At 36.6% G+C, this 19,820-nt stretch overlaps 1 protein-coding gene across 1 annotated transcript; it reads right to left on the bottom strand.

Moving 5' to 3' along the window:
- Positions 1–1,372: 1,372 nt before the first annotated feature.
- On the bottom strand, positions 1,373–7,072 carry LOC132624694 (transcription factor bHLH18-like). Its single transcript, XM_060339435.1, has 5 exons — positions 6,975–7,072; positions 3,094–3,151; positions 2,496–2,996; positions 1,724–2,101; positions 1,373–1,513 (listed from the first exon to the last, which is right to left on the bottom strand). The coding sequence occupies exons 1-5, from the start codon at positions 7,070–7,072 to the stop codon at positions 1,373–1,375; spliced, it is 1,176 nt and encodes a 391-aa protein (XP_060195418.1).
- Between the last annotated feature and the right edge of the window lie 12,748 nt (positions 7,073–19,820).

Below are 19,820 nucleotides of genomic sequence, written 5' to 3'. Positions count from 1 at the left end.
GGGGTATATCGTGGATCAGCCCATGATATACCCCAAATTTTTTTTGCGACTGTCAGAACCATCAATGAAAATTAAAAAAAAAAAAACGTTACGTTATACAAAATATATTGTATAACGTGGATCAGTCCACGTTATACCTCTAACGTTTTTTTTTTTTTTTTTTTTTTGCGAGCACTAAAAAAAAAATTTGGTAAACTTTTTTTATTTTTGCAACACTTAGTGTGTTTTTTCATACTTTGACCAATGATTAGTCGTGTGTGAAGACTCTGAAACGTCAATATTTTATATAGAACTTGATATTTTTTCTGCGTACAATAATGTAGGCTCAATACATCAAGGATACGTAGACGTTCGGATAGTCATTTTAGTGGTTGAAAAGGTACCCGAAGTAAGTTTTGTTTAAGGTTTAAGTGTTTTATTTTTTAAAGTTTTGATTTAAGCGTATTATTTTTTAATCACGACATAACTTTATTTTGAATATAAATATAATTCTAAAAAATATAGGGAGAAAAACTAGTTGTAAAGTGGTCAAACTTTAGATGGTCATAACTTTGCGCTCGGACGTCCGTTTTACGCGTTTTTTTTTAACTTGCGTATTTTTTCGAGATCTATGCGGATAAACCGCCGAGCCGATTTTTAAAAAAACGCCTTTTATCCCATTCAATTTCGATTTCCCCTCAAATTGGCCTGAAATTTTCAGTTTTATGTACTTATAAGATGATGATACGCAATAGATTTCAACGTAAAAATCCCGGGGTAATGTAGCTGTGAATGTCAATTTCACTTCTGCGGTTTCAATTTTTGAAAATAAAGCTGACTAATTTTCTCGACATATAAAGTTCACTAAAATAACCTTACAGTCAACTACTAAGTTTTTTCAAACAAAACTTATTTCAGGCACCTTTTCAACCCCTAAAATGACGATCCGAACGTCTACGTATCCTAGATGTATTGAGCCTACATTATTGTACGTAGTATTGACGTTTCGGAGCCTTCACACATGACTAATCATTGGTCAAAGTATGAAAAAACACACTAAGTCCACGTTATACAAAACACACTATATTTGTAAAACGTGGACTGATCCACGTTATACAAAATATATTGTATAACGTGGATCAGTCCACGTTATACGTTTAAATTTTTTTTTTTTTAAATTTTCGTTGATGGTTCTGACAGCCGCAAAAATTTTTTGGGGTATATCGTGGGCTGATCCACGATATACCCTTTTTGGTATATAAATTTTTGATCATCCCCTTTTGATAAATATCGTGTATTTTTATACCCTTTAGGCTCCGGACTCACTCTAACCTTATCTTCAAAACAAAAATATAATCAATTCCTAATTTTATTGATGGGAACATATGCAAAGTCATTTGCTTCTAGAAATCTTGAAATTCTCTTCGTTGTATAAGAAAGCTGCTTCTTCCTGGCCGTTGATGATGAGCTTCATTATAGCTCCACGTATTCTATTCGCATCATTTTTTGTTGTCATGCTCAATTGATCATCCATCTGATTAAAAAATTTGCGTTCAAAATATCAGAGCAGTAAAAAAAAAAAAAGTGACGAATTATTTGCTTTATTTTCTTACTAAATCAGAATTAGATAGACAATTTTCTATTATGCTATAAAATTACTTTACACTGTAACTTAAATTCAATGCTAATATAAGATAATTAAATTAATATAATTAGAACAAATTTCAAAGGGTTAAGTTAGTACCTGGGCAGTAATTATTATGTAGGTGGTGTTGTGGCCAAAAGGCATGACGCTGGTGCTAATGATAGAGAGATTGAGCTTCTCTATTTGGCTGAATATTTCCCTTATTATTTCGTTTTGCTTTTTGCAACAAATCCTAATCAGAACATTCCCATTTGAAGCTCTTACTTCAATATCTGGGAATGATTCATCTGTGCCAATGTTGGGAATTTCAGATCCAAAGGATGAGGAATCGCCATTATTGGATATGATACGTGCTCTTTTCACTGCAACCGTCGGTTCATCGCTATATTTCTTGGCTTCTTCCTCAAGGGTTTTTACTTGTTCTTCCAGCTGTTTTATATACTTGATTGCATCCCCGAGTACTGATGCTTTATCCAACTGTTAAGTTTAACAATCAACCAAAATATACGTGTAAATCTTAATATAGCTATGAAATTTAATTTCTCTCCGAACTGGGGTAAGATTATAAAGCCTTAATACATCATGAACCTTTATCTTTTAATTTCTATACATCCTGAAAGTGATAGTGTACAAAATAATTTACGCAGAGCAGTATCTCACAAGCACTAAAAAGTAGTAATTGTATGCGATTGTCCATAAGAAGTGCAAGACAAGTTCCATATTACAATATGTTATGGTGGTAGTAATTAAAATTATTACTCAATCAATGTTTTGTTAAATCCTTCATTTTAATTAGCCCACATGCATCAAAGAGGCAATAAATTTAATTAATTTTAGTAGCGATTCACATTAAAAGAAAAAAGGATTTTACCTTCTTAAGGTTAGGAATGAGGGTAGATAAAGCTATAAACCGCTGTGTAAGCCTTTCCCTTCGGTTTCTTTCAGCGCGAACGTGGTCTTGAGCCTGTAAACTCCTCCTACTATAAGTTTTCTTCTGAGTATTATCACCAATACCATATCCTAATTCCTGGATTAGCCTTTGACCATCTTCAAAATCATCCGACGAGAAGTTTATGGTAGCTTCTGATGATGGCACCTCAGCCTTAACTGAGCTTATGTTCAAATTTTGAAGGTAGTTTTTGGAAGCAATAGTGGTTGCTGATGGCGAGTTGGAGAAAGAAATACTAACAGTAGTACTGGAGGAAGAAGGAAAAGAAGTCTTTTGTTGTGTTTCCTTCACAGAGCTGCAAAACTCAGCCTGGGAAGGTTGAATAGTACCACTGTAGGTGCAAGACGAGAAAGGCAATTCATCAAATTGGGTCATCATTTGGCAGTGATTGACAAATGTATCATCATTCGTGTATATAGTCTCCTGTATTGATCATTGCAAAAGAAAAATAATCTCACACAAGTACTTAAAATCAAAATCAAAGGGACTTTAAAGCAATAATTAAGAGCTTTTATCTTACCATTTCAGTCCACCACTTAGCCGATGAAATGTCCATCTTGGGTTTAGATTTTGCCGATCTATACATAGATTCCAATCACAATCAGTATCTAATTACATAGATATTTGGAGAACATATATAAAGGGGTTCGATCATAAGCCATAAGGTCTCTTAATTAAAAAGCGGCGGAAGCTTACCTTAATTAGATCAAAAAGCTTTTTCTGTTTCAGTTGATGTCTGTCAGATCAAGTGCAGGAAATTGTTGTGTCTTTATACTTTTACTTGATTGAATGATCGCGTTGACCGCAAAAATAGGCAGAAATGAAATTAAAGACAAGGAGTTTAAGAAATATAGGGAATCTTGTAGTTCTAAATTAAAGATGTCTGTAATATATTCTTTCTGTTCACTTTACTACTCCACTTTTGACTTTGCACACATCTTAAGAATTAATAAATGAAGTATGTATTTTACTATAATGTTCACATTAATTAGTATATAGTCTCATTGAACTTGAAGAATGATTTTGAAATGAATAATAAACGTTAAGGGTAAAACAAGAAAAAAAGGTTTGTCTTTTCTTGTTATGGTGAAGTGGACAAATAAAAGGAAAAAAAATATTTTTAGTATAGTAGACAAGTAAAAGTAAACGGGGGAGTATTAAAATGTTCTTTGAATTTTGTAATTTTATACTTGTCATGTATTGTATTTGAATTGTCAACTTACTAAATAGAAAAGAGAACTCTTTTTGAGATAGACTAAAAAAGAAAAGTAAGACAATCAAATTGAAAAGGATGGAGTAAAAGAGAACAAAAATTGGAATACCCCTCAATTATTGTGTTCTCTCCATCTCAATGTTTATTACAGTACTTGTTTGGAATACTTTCCTTAAACGTACATTATTTCTCTCGGAATACTTTCACAAATTTAAAATAATACTACAAGTAAAGCACGTGTGAAAAGTTTCGAGGATTCAAGCATCTTTCTTTCGGATGCCATTGTGGAAAACTTAGGAGTAAAGGTTTCAAATTTGAACCAATCTTAATCCGCGTCTTTTTCGCGTTGCAGTGTGAATATTTTCGTTGCTCCCCAAAACAATATGGATTTAACTTATAGTATAAAGAATTATTATACATTATCAGTGGACTTAAACATGTTGTGTCAAGTGAACTGTGTTATGTTTTTAGGTTAATACTAATCTCGCTTGCTATAAATAGCTTATTTGTTGAAGTGTAGAAACAATTCATCTAAAAGATTAAACTGTTAGAAAGAAAATAATATTATTTATTTGATTATGTTTTCAACATGCCTTATAATAATGTGCAAACATATTCTTTTTTCATGAGTCAAACAAATAAAAATCCTATTTCATAATAAATAACGTAACAATGAGACTCATCCCCATGACTTCTTTCAGTATTTCAGACTTCATATGTCAAAATTTGGAAAGAACAATATTATCAGTCCATATGTTAATCTTTCAAGTTATAATTGATTATGTTGCCTATTGTTACTTAAACGAAAAAAATAGAAAATCTGACATCTTCAAGAAGCCAAATTATATGTATGCATGTTATGCTGTCAATCTCCTGCAATCATATGGCCGGCTGGTTTTAGATTTGTGCCAACAAACGTATCTTTTGAGGAACTTAATAAGTATTTAGTTTTTCGCAACTTGGTATAAGCAACTGAGCTTTTCAGGGAGACAAAATACAAGAGAACCTTGGCCATGATCTTTTGAAGATCTTCATCACCAACTGCTGTTGAACAGTGTATAGAGCATTATCTGTAATTTATTTCTTAAAATGGGGCAAGTTTAACTAAATATGTTTATGCTCCATTAAGTTTCTTACTATGGCAACCAAATCCAAATTAAGAAGTTGATTAATATGGTAATTAAGTTTGTAATTAATTCACACCAACCATAGGATTCTCTCTAACTACATCCGTTGACACTAGTATGTCGTCAGAGCAAGCAAATGTACTCCCATGATATATATGCTGATAGCTCGAGATGCTGTAAGTTTTTTTTTTTTTTTTAATACGTGTAACATATTTTTTTCTTTTCATATCATTAGAAGAAAAACACAGATTTGTGACGGAATATTGTTGACGGCCAACTCCATTACCAAATTGTGATGAATTTATGAGTGTTTAATTTTAAGTAGGAGTTCATCAACACAAAGTGACCAAAATTTGTGACAATTTTGTTTTTTCTTCACAAAATTTCTGCAGAGGTCGAATTAGTGACAGATTGTGATGGATTTCTTCCCTCACAATATATATATATATATATATATATATATATATATATATATATATATATATATCTTGTAGTGTTATATTGGTGAGATATATTTTATTCTTGTGTAACAACTGCTTTTTGCAGCTGCTATAAGATTCTTACTCTGAAATGACTTTGTTAATAATTTGTCTTTATTACCCAAAAAAGGAAATTCTCCTCGTGCAAACGGTTGTTATCATGTCCAATCTTTCCTTTACGGGGCCTCTATCGTAAGTTTATTGACGTCATTTTTAACCAATTTCATGTATCGCATGGTACTAACCCGCTTATTTTATACTTCCAAAGAAAAAAGAAAGGACAAAACGTCTTTGTTAATCCACTCAGTTACTTACCTAAATAAATAAATTACTCAAAGACGACTCATTTAATTCCTGAAATGGAGGTTGGTAACGTTTAAATGACCTTTTAATTAAGTGTGCTATGAGATGAAAGTGACTGGTGGGAAGAAAGGAAGAAGAAATAACAGAATATGGGACGGATTACAAAGAAGAAAAGTAAGATTATCAGTTGGTTAAGGAGAAGCGAGAGGCAATATATTGTTGATTGGACCAAGATGAAGCAAATGGAAATTAAAAATTAAAAAAAAAAAAAAAAAACATCCGGCCATTGAAGAGTCGAGGTAAAGATGGAAAACGATATCCAATTAAAACGGAAGACGTAGTCCCTTGCGTGGAACTAATTTGACTTCAAGGGGCATGAACTTAGGAGTAGTTTGGTGCATGGTATAAGCTGAGATATCCCATCACTAATTTTTTGTACCATGTTTGGTAGAAGGTATAAATTTATAAGCTTTATATATCTCTGAATGATCTCTACAATCTCCACAACATAAAATAAATAGGAGCAGCTCTATTTATAATAGTATAAAACTTACTTTAACTCAAAACAGGAAAACCTATTCCTATACTAATTTGACTATAAATCCTAATTGGACATGGATTAAAATATCAAATCCTAACCAATTTTTGTTTCGTACAATTTGTTGACACCCAATTTTGTCCCGCCTCTCTTCCAAAATACCTATTTATGTTTCTAACATTTTATGAAAAATTAAAAAATATATATATTATATTTTACTATAATTATTAGCCTTTTATCAAAAGCTGGTGTTTCATTATTATATTACAGTTACTAATTATTATTATTATTATTATTATTTATTATTATTATTATTATAGTTCACAACTTTTATCATTTCAGCATTTTACCAGCTCACGCACGTGCGTCGCATTTATCTTTGCATAATTATTTTTTGTATTAGGCAATATTCTGTCATCCTTGGTATATCATTAATTAAAATGGGTCTTTTATTCAAAGTTCAGAAGCCAAACTATTTCTTGCACTCAGTCCGTATTTTTTTTTGATTTATCGGATTCCAAATCAAAGCCTAATCAACTCATAAATATTTTCTGACCAGCCTATATCTTTTACCCTAACTTTTAGATCAGTCCGGGTTTTAATTCGCTGGCCCATTCTTTTAATACCCGGTTTTAAAAATTGACCCAGTCCATAAATGGACCGGGTCTGACCCGTTTCACACGAAAAATAAGGGAAATCCTTCAGGGTTTCCCCTGATTTTCCTTTTCCGCCGCGCCTCACCTCCTCTCCCTTCCCTCTCTCCTTCTCCGCCTCTCCACCTTCCCATCGTCTTCTCCACCTCCCCATCGCCGCCTCCACCATACCACCGTCTCCCCCATACCTCTCTTCTCCTCTTCTTTCCCCTTACCCCTAAACCCTAGACGCCACACACACACACACACACCACTGTTTTTCTCCATCCCACGCGTCTGACACCTCCACTATACCACGTTACCTCTGCCACCTCCACTTCCCATTACGCCACGCTACCCTCACCATCACCCCCACGCTCGTCTGTCCCCCGCTCCTCTCTCTCCTTCACAAAGAAACCCTAGATCTCCCCTATAAATATTGATTTCTATGATCGTTGAGAGACAGAGCTTTTGGATTCGAAAAACCCCTACAAGATAAACTCTTTCAATACCTGAAATCCCTTACTAAAAACTCGGTCTTGGATCCCCAAAATCCCTTCAAGAAACAGAGGAAAATTCGAACCAAGGAGGAGAGGGGAAACCCCCAGAATCTTTTTTCTTTTTTTTGTTCAAGAAACCCCTTGCAAAATATTTTCTTTTGATTGTGACAGTATCACGAAACATCGAATCAAAAAATATATTCAAATAATTTCTCGTCTGCTCTGCGTTTGTCGCGAATGCGAGTCTCGCGACATCGAATTTGAAGTGTTCGAGCAGAGATTCGAAAACCCTTCGTCCCACTTCGCTGCACCCGAAGAAGGTAAAATTCCTTCCACTTAGTCATTTCTAGGTTTATCTATTGTTTTTTCTTACAATGCTCGGAATTTGCTGTCTAGCTTAATTATCTGCTATTGGTGATTTTAGGCAATTGTTATGTGCCTATTTAGATGTTTAGCCTTCTAATCAGTAGCGGTTTAGGCATGATTAATGGCCATTCAGTTTGCTGTTGTTTATTTCCTTTTGTTGCAAACATTCCTAAATATGACTAAGATGTTATGTTTGTTTCTAGTGGACTAGTAATTATATTTAGTATAATTCAACATATTCGTTAATTATATCACAAGTCGATTGCCTGTTAAATAGTTCAGCATGTTTAGTATATTTCTGTTCAGTACTTAATTAGTAGTGGTTTGATGTGATTCATGCTTTCACTTATTATCGGAACCTGTTTAAACCATGTAGCCTGTGTTATCGATTTGTTGACTGTTTCAGCATCTATAAATTCAGAATATTCTCTTTTTAAGCTTTAAATTCAACCCTTGGTTGTTTTAAAACTGTTTGGCATTCTGTTGAAGTTTGTGATCAGTAGTTGAAACTCTTTGTTGAGAATCATGCATTCCTGAGTCAAGTTACCTCATAAGAACCACATAACTTTTTGTTTATCTTAACATTGATCCTCCTGAATGCTTTCCTTTCCTCAGTCTCTATCTCAGTAGTATACATGTTGTGTGCTTGCCTGTGTGAACCAATATGGCCCCAAAACACTCGAAACTATATTGATCACTCTGAATGCCTTGATGATCTCTAATTGAAACCAGTGGAAATATCATCTTAGTATTTTGAAAGGATTTTTTTTTGGCTGCTACTGCCCTAATTCCCTGAGAAACAGATAAGATATGCAAATGCCCATGCATCTTCGAATGGAGGCTACTGTTTGTTGCTATTTTTCTCTGAGAATCTGTTGCTGTCTCTCTTCTTCTTGATTGATAGTTATCCTTATGAAAGGCTATGGCTACTTGCTTAGGACAGGCAGATGCTGTATTTTTTAGTCAAAATGCTATTGTATGTTTTGACATCTTTATTATCATATTTTCAAGTATGCTCCCTCACATGCCCTAGAGGGTCTGATGTTTGGTCTGCTTTTGTCTATGTTCAAAATGCCCACTGCTAGTCATTAGTAATATCGCGCACTTGCTGGCCTCTATGTGTGTTTAATATTGGGATTGATGGGATTTTATACAGTTTGAAGTTTGGCATATGTTATGGTGTGGGTAGTACATTTTCTTTTAGACTATACATATACTATATATGCAAATGCCAAGTTTAAATTCTTCAAAATGGACGAATATTGTGAATCTGCTTAGTCTATATCAGGTGCATTCCGTATGAGTAAATACGTTAGCGAGTCCTGGGTATAGTTGGTCGCCAGTTTGTCATATTTCTCTGATCGTGCGAATTTGATGTGTTGCTGCAAGCATATATATATCAGTTGGAATATGTATGTGAACCTATATTACAAGTATGCCCACGGAAACACATTCATATGGATACATGGTATACATATAATTTGTGGGGTTGTTTAAATTTGTATTTTTTCTTACCTGTAGCCTTATTGATTATATACTAATTTTGTTTCTTTCATTTTTTCGCATGAATCTCGCATACGAGTCCAAAGGACTCGTCTCCCTCCGCACGCGGTGTTGGGCTAAAAGCCCAACGAGATCTTCTCTCGGTCCATCCATGTCCACAGCAAAAAACGGAAAACATAAATGTTGGGCTAGGGCCCAACAAGCATGAACAGTGCGCAGTAGTTGACAAATGGGCTGAGTACATTCTCCCCAACAGCAGTTTGGTCCAGCAGCCCATTTAACTCATTTGCCTCGTCTATTTTATTTTGTGCATTTAATTTGTATTGCATGACTAACTCTTTATTTTGTTTTATTTTCTTAATTTAGATAAAACCCTAGACGAATTAGTAGGTTTAGTTGTAGTAACGGGTAGTTAGTTTAAGGAAGACTAACCATCAACTCCATAAATCTTATTATCTTCTTTTTACATTAAGACTATTCATAACGTTTAATATTTATATCTTATTCGAAATGATTGATTCGCAAAAATGGCATGACTATATATATTTTATCGTTTCAAGATGTCATCAATATGTCACTACAAACTCAAATATATTTTATAGGAAATTCATTCAAGTTGAAACGTTCATGCACGTTTTAAGCATAATTAATATAACATATTTTGAATTCTATTTATAAGTCTAGATTTTTCTATATTGCTACATTCATATAATATAATTTATTCAAAGTTTAAAATTGCTAAATCCTTTTCTCAAAAGCTATTATCTATAGGCAAAATATCATAATTTCATACAAGTCTTATCTTGAATAGCATTTATTATATTTTCATATAAAGTCTTAGTAATGTTTAAGCTTTATTTTAAATAGTATTTAAAATCCTCTTTTATGCGAGCTAGTATACTTTCTACAAGTGTTATTTTAAATAGCATTATTTATTGCTTTCATTTAAAGTCTAAGCAATATTTATAAGTCTTATTTTTAAGTAGCATTTAGAGTCCTCTTTTACGCAAATTATTTTATTTTTCATGAATTTTAACTAACATTACTTTCCTTTAAGATCTAAGCAATACCTGTAAGTCATTTTAAAATTTGAACATTGTATCTCTAACTTCAATTAATTAACCTAAGTTTGGTCGGATAACCGTAAGTTAACGGATTCTAAAGGATGCCTAACCCCTTCCCTTCAGAATAATATAGAGCCCTTACCTAGAATCACACTGATTAAGCAGACTATTAATTGAGGTTTAGTTTTAACTTTGCCTTAGTTAACCTTTAGGTGTCCTAATTCACCGTTAAATTAATTAGGTGGCGACTCCTTAAAACAAAATAAATAGGAATCACCAATACGTCATACTCCTAAATCAACCCGGTTAAAATGGGGTGTGACAGCTTGGCGACTCCGCTGTGGACTTTAGGCTCTAACCATAACAACTTAGGTTAATAAATAATTTGTGGGACATTTTGTTTGTTTTGCTTTATTTTCCTTATACTGTTGCTTTATATGCTTTTAAATGTTTGTATTCCGTTCCTTATGTGCATTTTTCCTATGTAATATGTATATTACTGCTTTCCTTAAATTGGCATTCCGTTCATATTTCTTCCACTTCTGGAAACTCACACTATCACACGTACACGCGAGGTGTGTTTTGCGCACCCGCAAATTTCTTTCGTAGAATCCAAATTTTAGGAGAGTTGGCGTATGCGCGGGGTGCCCGAGTAACGGGGACCGCGTAGCCTTCTCACTCGAGCAGTCCGCTTGGGAACCTTGCGTCTAGTAAACCCATTCTTAGTCTACCCAGGTAGAGCGAAACCAAAACCTTGTAAGAACATGCATCATTTTAAACCTAGGAGGCTTAATACCCTTGGTGTATTAAGTTCATTAGTCAACCTTACCAAATGTCCAAAAGAGTCTATGACTCTAAGTGACACTACTCACTATCTATGTGCATTATTTGAAGGACAAATATGTGGAATATGTAGACCTAGTACTCTATAGATAAATATTTCAAGAAAAACTGACCTTTTGTCGCAGGTTGCGTGGAGCATTCAATTAATGCCGGAGGTCGAAGACAACCAAAGAAATTAGTGGAGTTGAAGTATTATATATCTTAGACTAATTTTGAGATGTATTATCAATTTGGCATGTAATATTTTTTTTTATTTTCTGTAAATTACCGTTAGGAGGAGTTGCGGATGATACATAAAAACATGTTTGTCCTTCAAATATTCGTTAGGCCTACCTCTGGCATAAAGAGGTCCCTTGCATTATAAAACGCGATGTATTATGTGCAATAATGTGTTTATATGCAATAATATGTCATTCCCGTATACTGACTCATTTTTTTTTTCTTCTTTTTCTTGTTTTTCCTTTTTCTTTTCAACTCATTTTTTCAAAAAACAAGAAGGTTGACTTGTGCTAAAGGGGAACTGGCGGAGCATTCGTATTTCACACGGTCCAGAGCCAAGAAATCAGATTCCAATCCATCACTAATCACATGGTTAACCAAAAGGACTCGTTCTAAAATGGAACAAAGTTTGATCAATGCAACCACTTCATCTGAGCAATCTCTTAGTTTACCAATCACAAGTGACCCCACATCCTCCAAAGAATCAGAAACACATTTGGAGACCATTGCTCGTCTGGAGCGACGAGTTGCCGAACTAAGTCATATGGTACTTCACAACCGGTCATTTTCTCAAACACCGCCACATATGACTCCGTCCCAGGGAGTTCGTCAGACTTTGCCTGTGCCACCTCCATTTCCAAATTTGGACGAATTTAACCAAACAAATTATTTTACCACTTCTCAGCCAGTTCGCTCCAAACACCTCACTCAAAATGCTCCTTTTTTATTTACAGCCACCTCTTCAAAAGCTCAGTTCATACCGCCGACACATGATGTTACCAATACACATCAAGTTCCGCCAGTGTATACTTATACCACAGCTCCACCCATGACACAGATTCAAGGGCAATGTCGCACAGATGTTGATCATTATGCCGAAGTTGAAAATGAAGCACGGTCAGTTAATGATGAAATGATAAATAGAAAGCTCAAAAGTTTGGAGGATGCCATGAGAAGTTTGCGTGGACTTGGTAGTAACCAAAGCGTGAGATATGAAGAATTATGTGCATTTCCTGAGGTAGAATTGCCACCAGGTTACAAGATTCCAAAATTTGAGAAGTTTGATGGGTCGGGGAACCCTTTCTTCCATTTGAAGGTCTATTGTGAAAAGTTGATTGGTGTGGGGAAGAATGAAGGGATAAGAGTCAAACTATTCAATCAGAGTTTGAGTGGAAAAACCTTGGAGTGGTATTCTAAGCAAGATACAACCAAATGGCGTACTTGGGATGACTTGGCAAATGCTTTTGTGGATCATTACAAGTTTCATGTTGAGATTGCTCCTGACAGAATCTCAATTACAAAGTTAAACAAGAAGTCAATCGAATCATTTCGAGAATATGCTATACGGTGGAGAGAAGAAGCATCTAGGGTACACCCACCCATGGAGGAGACAAAAATGGTTACTTTCTTCATTCAAGCACTAGAACCGGAATACTATGAACGTTTGGTGACAATGAGTGGAAAAACTTTTGCAGAAGTGATCAAAGCTGGGGACATGATCGAAGATGGCATTAAGACAAGGAGAATAACGAGTCTTGCGGCTTTGCAGTCTACTAGTAGGGCTATACAAACAGGTACTCTCGGAAACGGAAAGAAAAAAGAAAAGGAAGCAGCCTCGGTAATGGCTTTGGGAAACACCTCGTACCGCCATCAACAACCACCACGATACCAGCCTAACGCTCCTCACTCACAATATTTCCAATATTCTCCATATCCATACGACCAAACTTTGTCATCTTACCAACCTCAATCACCACAAATATCCTACCCCGTTTACAACACACAACCAGCATATCGAGCTCCACGACCACCAACATATCCAGCTCCACCATCACAACCTCATCATCCAAACAATGCATCTGCACCTCGCCCAAATAAACCGTTTCGCAATTTCACACCATTGGGAGAACCACTGAGCGTTGTTTTCGAAAGACTGCAAGTTTCAGGCTTAGTATATCCTGTGGAAGGTAGAATTCCAGATCCATTACCCAGAAGCTTTGATCCCACTAAAACATGTGCATATCATTCGGGGGTAAAAGGCCATTCCACTGATCGTTGTTACGCATTGAAGCATAAGGTTGAGGATCTTATTGAAGCAAAACAGATCACGGTCAAACCACCAACACCAAATGTGGTTAACAATCCACTCCCGACCCATGATGGGGCCACTATAAATATGATTGGAATAGATGAAAATGTTGACTACCCAGCCGAATTTATAGTGCCTGTGGATCGTGTGGAGGATCATGATTTTGTAGCCGTTGCTTCTCCGGCTGTAGTGATAAGGGGTTGTGTGCCTGTCGAGATATTAGGAGCTTCATCAACGCCTGTGGAAGTAGTTCAAGCACCAAATCAGTTACCAGTGCTCGATACAAAAGCCGTACCATGGAATTATCAACAAACTGTGATGGAATGTCGAGGAAAGGACACGATCACTGACAAGGTTAAGACATCAGGAATGACAAGGTCTGGAAGATGCTATTCTCCAGAAGAGCTAGTTAGATTGGGGCAAGTTAAGGAAACCAATGTACCTCCCAAAAGGGTCGTGACTGAATTCGAAGCAGAAGAATTTCTGAGGAAGATTAAGGCTAGTGAGTATTCAGTTGTGGATCAGTTGAAAAAGACCAATGCTCAAATTCCTATTCTCTCTTTGCTTTTGAGTTCGGATATGCACAGAAATGCACTGTTGAAGATCTTGAATGAAGCATACGTCCCAAGCGAAACAACTAGTGAGGCGTTAGCTGGGATGATTGAGCGCGTACTTGACAGCCATCGAATCAGCTTCGATAATGAAGAACTGCCGCCAGAAGGATGTATGCATAACAAAGCGCTCTATATAACTGTCAAGTGCCGTAACATGTTTGTGGCTAAAGTATTGATTGATGGGGGTTCTGGACTCAACATCTGTCCATTAGCAAGTCTGAAGAAGATCGGATATAATGTTAGTGAGCTCAAGACCAGTGATATGAATATTCGAGCATTTGATGGGGCTCAAAGGCGCCCTATTGGGGAAATAGAGTTGAAAGTGTTGATTGGCCCTGTTGAATTCATTATGGATTTTCAAGTACTTGATATTTCCACGACATAAAACATGCTGTTAGGTAGACCGTGGATCCACCTGGCTGGGGCCGTACCATCTACTTTGCACCAAACTGTCAAATTCGAGTGGGATCAGCAACAAATATGTATACATGGAGAAGGGGACACGTTTTTCTATCTAGAGCAATCCACCCCATTCATCGAGGCAGAAGGAGGGTTCGACGGAGCAGCTTACCACGCTTGGGAGGTTGTGAATGTCACTAAAGAGAGTGAAGTGTGTCAAACTCAAGAGTTCAAAAGATCATGCGCCGCAATTATGGTTGCAAAAGAAATGCTGAGAAATGGGTACCAACCTAGATTCGGGTTGGGTAAGATATTAAATGGGCGGATTGAGCCAGTCGTTCTCCCTACGCAACAGTTTACATTCGGTTTGGGATATGAGCCAACTGAGGAAGGAGTGAAGAAAGCACGAAAGAATAAAAGGAAGGAGATTGCATTGCCAAAACCTATTCCTACCATTGATCAAACTTTCTCAAAACCTTCAGATCGGATTGTTGAAGTTGCCTATGATGATATCGTGGAGGGAGTCAAGAACCTCTTCGTGGAAGATGAAGATGATCATGCTGTGACAATCAAAGACTTTGCTGAAATATTGACTTTATAGGCTGCTGAGTCAGGACCTGAGTTGCAAAATTGAACTTCTATCTTAGCCCCGGTTCGTCGGGAGTTTCAGTATTTTCAGTTTAAATTTCCTTTTGTAGTAGGCCGGAGGCATCAACTAGAACGTTTAGTTCCTTTTGTCATGTTGCCTCTATGTTTTGTTACGACCTTTTTAAATTAAGATTCTGTCATTTTGTTTGTAACGAACTACGTTTGGCCTGACTTCCTGTTGGATACGTAGGCAGCCCATATCGGGTTCGGCCACTCTTTTCAAATCATTTCAGTATCTTTGTTTGTGGTTGGAACTACGTTTGGCCTGACTTCCTGTTGGATACGTAGGCAGCCCACATCGGGTTCGGCCACTTTTTCAAAATATTTCAGCTTTTTGATTGTATGGGTGGAACTACGTGTGGCCTGATTTCCTTTTGGATACGTAGGCAACCCACATAGGGTTCGGCCCCTTTATTAAAAAAAAAAAAAGCTCAAAAATCTTTATTACGAACTACGTCTGGCCTGATTCCTTTGGGGATACGTAGGCAACCCGAGGCGGGTTCGGCCCTTCTATTTTGAAATTTTTATCTTCGGTTTGTCCAAACATTTTTGGTTCCTATAAAATACATCAGGATTTTTTATACAAGACTTGGTCTTCCCACCGTTTAAATTCATGTGTCTCAGTATCTTGAAACTGGGACAAATTTTTGAAAGCGGTCAAATCACTTTAAAAAAAATTCATTACAACTTTCTAACTTTTCGATTGTTTAGAACCAAATGTTTGTAGGACTTGAAACTGGGACAAATTTTGAAGTCGGTCAAATCACTTTAAAAAAACTTTCATTATAAGTTCTTATTTTCAATTGTCCAGAATCAAGTGTCTCTAAGACTGAAACTGGGACAAATATTTTGAAGTAGGGTCTTTAACCACTTTTAAATAAAGGTCCATCCATATTTTTTAGTTGCGAGTCTTCCTAATCATTTTACGGATTAGAGCCACTAAGTATTTCCTTTCGAAGTCATTCAAATCTCACTACTTTTATTTTTAAAATATATTTTGTATAACTGAAACTCCTCGGCAAAACAAGATATGTGGTGAGACATCGAAGAACGTGGACGCGACCGAGATAGAAATCAAGTCAAGGGCCAAGTTCCCCGACATGCACAAGTCAACCAATTTTCTTTTAAACTCACGGTTTTTCTTTGAATGAGGCAGGTCCAATTAACATGAACATGGTGCACGTATTAAATTATGGGTGTGATCAAAAAGTTAACTTTCTTCAAAATGCAAATATTCTTCAGCGTGGATGCAAAGGTAGTTTATGCCGAATGGCGGACGTCGTTCCACTCATCACGAAATTTCGATTGCAACAGTGGACACATGTTCATTTTCTCAACCAAGGGCTGTAAGTATAATTCTTTCAGACCTATCTATTTATTCTTATCACTAACTGTTGTTTTAGCTCGTGACATTCCTCGATGGATCGAATACATATAATCGTGGACACTGACCTTGATCACCTGTTATTGGTTAGAATTCCTCAATTTCGTCATCACTTCATACATGTTCAAATCATTATCAAATCCTTTTAGAATAAGATATTTTAATAAGATAACCAGATCGAAATATTGCATCGTATATCAATTGTGGGCTTAATTATAGATTGAACCCCCGTTACAACGGGACATGGAGTAAGATGTGGATATCTTTTACAATATTATCTGTAAAGTGGACGCGGATTTACATTTACACTGTGGACGCGAGCATGGAAGTGGAAATAGAATTATATTACAAAAAAATATGCATATAATTGTAGAAAGCGGATACAGATTTATGTTTTCGAAAGTAAAAGTGGATTTATTTTTGCGCCGTATAATGCAGACGTGAAAGTAGATGTAAATTTATTGTTGTACCGTATAATACGGACGTCAAAGTCGACGTGGATTTATATTTTGTACCGTGAAATGCGGACGTAGATTTATATTTTGAACTGTGAAAGTGAACTTGGATTTATTTTTCTGCACCCTGAAAGTGGATGTGGATTTACATTTTTTGCACCATGGGAAGTGGACATGATATAGGCACCCACCTTAAAATGCGGGTATTTCAAAATTCAAATTAGGCACCCACCTTAGAATGCGGGTATGTCAATTTTCAATTTGGGCACCCACCTTAGAATGCGGGTATTTCAAAATTTAATTTAGGCACCCACCTTAGAATGCGGGTATGTCAATTTCAATCCAGGCACCCACCTTAGAATGCGGGTATTTCAATGTTCAATTCAGGCACCCACCTTAGAATGTGGGTATTTCAATGTTCAAATTAGGCACCCACCTTAGAATGCGGGTATGTCAATTTTCAATTTAGGCACCCACCTTAGAATGCGGGTATTTCAATGTTCAGTTCAGGCACCCACCTCCGAATGCGGGTATCTTATATTTCAGTTCAGGCGCCCACCTCCGAATGCGGGTATCTTATATTTCAAGTTCAGGCACCCACCTCCGAATGCGGGCATTTTATATTTCAGTTCAGGCACCCACCTCCGAATGCGGGCATCCACCTCCGAATGCGGGTATTTTATGTTCAAGTTCAGGCACCCACCTCCGAATGCGGGAATCTTATATTTTAGTTCAGGCATCCACCTCCGAATGCGGGTATTTTATATTTCAAGTTCAGGCACCCACCTCCGAATGCGGGTATCTTATATTCAGGCACTCACCTTCGAATGTGGATTTCAACTTTCGAAACAGGGGGTTGCAAGTGTAACTCCTCCAACCTTGTCTCATTTACATATATATTTCTTTATTGCTAACATTCGTTTTTAGCTGGTGGCTTTTGAACAATATTGAACTTGGCATCACACATCAAATCGTGGAACTATTTCTTCTGCAGCGAACTGGGGCAATTTGCCGAGAAGGATAATCAGACTTCCGACACGGGTCAAAGATCTACCTCGAACACTCATCTCTAATCACTAGTATTCTTTTGCATTCTAGCAATTCAATTTTCAGAATTCTCAAGTTTCTATCATAATACCCAGTGTTATCATAATTCAACACTGGGACAATATTTTGCAAGTTTCGCGCCAATTGGGGTTCAAGTGTCGTAATTATCTCAAAACTACACTCGACCTGATTCTCGTAAAGCCCGAGATATGTAGGCAACTCAGAGACCGGAGTTCGGTCATAATCCTCTCAAGTTTCCTTTAGCCGGGACAAAATAGGCTACTGAGTCAACGTCTTTGCCCGACAACTCTTTCATCATTACCGGGCAAAGAGGGACAAGTTGTTGACACCCAATTTTGTCCCGCCTCTCTTCCAAAATACCTATTTATGTTTCTAACATTTTATGAAAAATTAAAAAATATATATATTATATTTTACTATAATTATTAGCCTTTTATCAAAAGCTGGTGTTTCATTATTATATTACAGTTACTAATTATTATTATTATTATTATTATTATTATTATTATTATTTATTATTTATTATTATTATTATTATTATTATTATTATTATTATTATTATTATTATAGTTCACAACTTTTATCATTTCAGCATTTTACCAGCTCACGCACGCGCGTCGCATTTATCTTTGCATAATTATTTTTTGTATTAGCCAATATTCTGTCATCCTTGGTATATCATTAATTAAAATGGGTCTTTTATTCAAAGTTCAGAAGCCAAACTATTTCTTGCACTCAGTCCGTATTTTTTTTTGATTTATCGGATTCCAAATCAAAGCCTAATCAACTCATAAATATTTTCTGACCAGCCTATATCTTTTACCCTAACTTTTAGATCAGTCCGGGTTTTAATTCGCTGGCCCATTCTTTTAATACCCGGTTTTAAAAATTGACCCAGTCCATAAATGGACCGGGTCTGACCCGTTTCACACGAAAAATAAGGGAAATCCTTCAGGGTTTCCCCTGATTTTCCTTTTCCGCCGCGCCTCACCTCCTCTCCCTTCCCTCTCTCCTTCTCCGCCTCTCCACCTTCCCATCGTCTTCTCCACCTCCCCATCGCCGCCTCCACCATACCACCGTCTCCCCCATACCTCTCTTCTCCTCTTCTTTCCCCTTACCCCTAAACCCTAGACGCCACACACACACACACACACCACTGTTTTTCTCCATCCCACGCGTCTGACACCTCCACTATACCACGTTACCTCTGCCACCTCCACTTCCCATTACGCCACGCTACCCTCACCATCACCCCCACGCTCGTCTGTCCCCCGCTCCTCTCTCTCCTTCACAAAGAAACCCTAGATCTCCCCTATAAATATTGATTTCTATGATCGTTGAGAGACAGAGCTTTTGGATTCGAAAAACCCCTACAAGATAAACTCTTTCAATACCTGAAATCCCTTACTAAAAACTCGGTCTTGGATCCCCAAAATCCCTTCAAGAAACAGAGGAAAATTCGAACCAAGGAGGAGAGGGGAAACCCCCAGAATCTTTTTTCTTTTTTTTGTTCAAGAAACCCCTTGCAAAATATTTTCTTTTGATTGTGACAGTATCACGAAACATCGAATCAAAAAATATATTCAAATAATTTCTCGTCTGCTCTGCGTTTGTCGCGAATGCGAGTCTCGCGACATCGAATTTGAAGTGTTCGAGCAGAGATTCGAAAACCCTTCGTCCCACTTCGCTGCACCCGAAGAAGGTAAAATTCCTTCCACTTAGTCATTTCTAGGTTTATCTATTGTTTTTTCTTACAATGCTCGGAATTTGCTGTCTAGCTTAATTATCTGCTATTGGTGATTT

This window comes from Lycium barbarum, chromosome 12, assembly GCF_019175385.1.
Source record: "Lycium barbarum isolate Lr01 chromosome 12, ASM1917538v2, whole genome shotgun sequence".
Classification (NCBI taxonomy): domain Eukaryota; kingdom Viridiplantae; phylum Streptophyta; class Magnoliopsida; order Solanales; family Solanaceae; genus Lycium; species Lycium barbarum.
The sequence above is the reverse complement of the archived record's forward strand: the minus strand, read 5'-3'. Positions and strand labels throughout refer to the sequence as shown.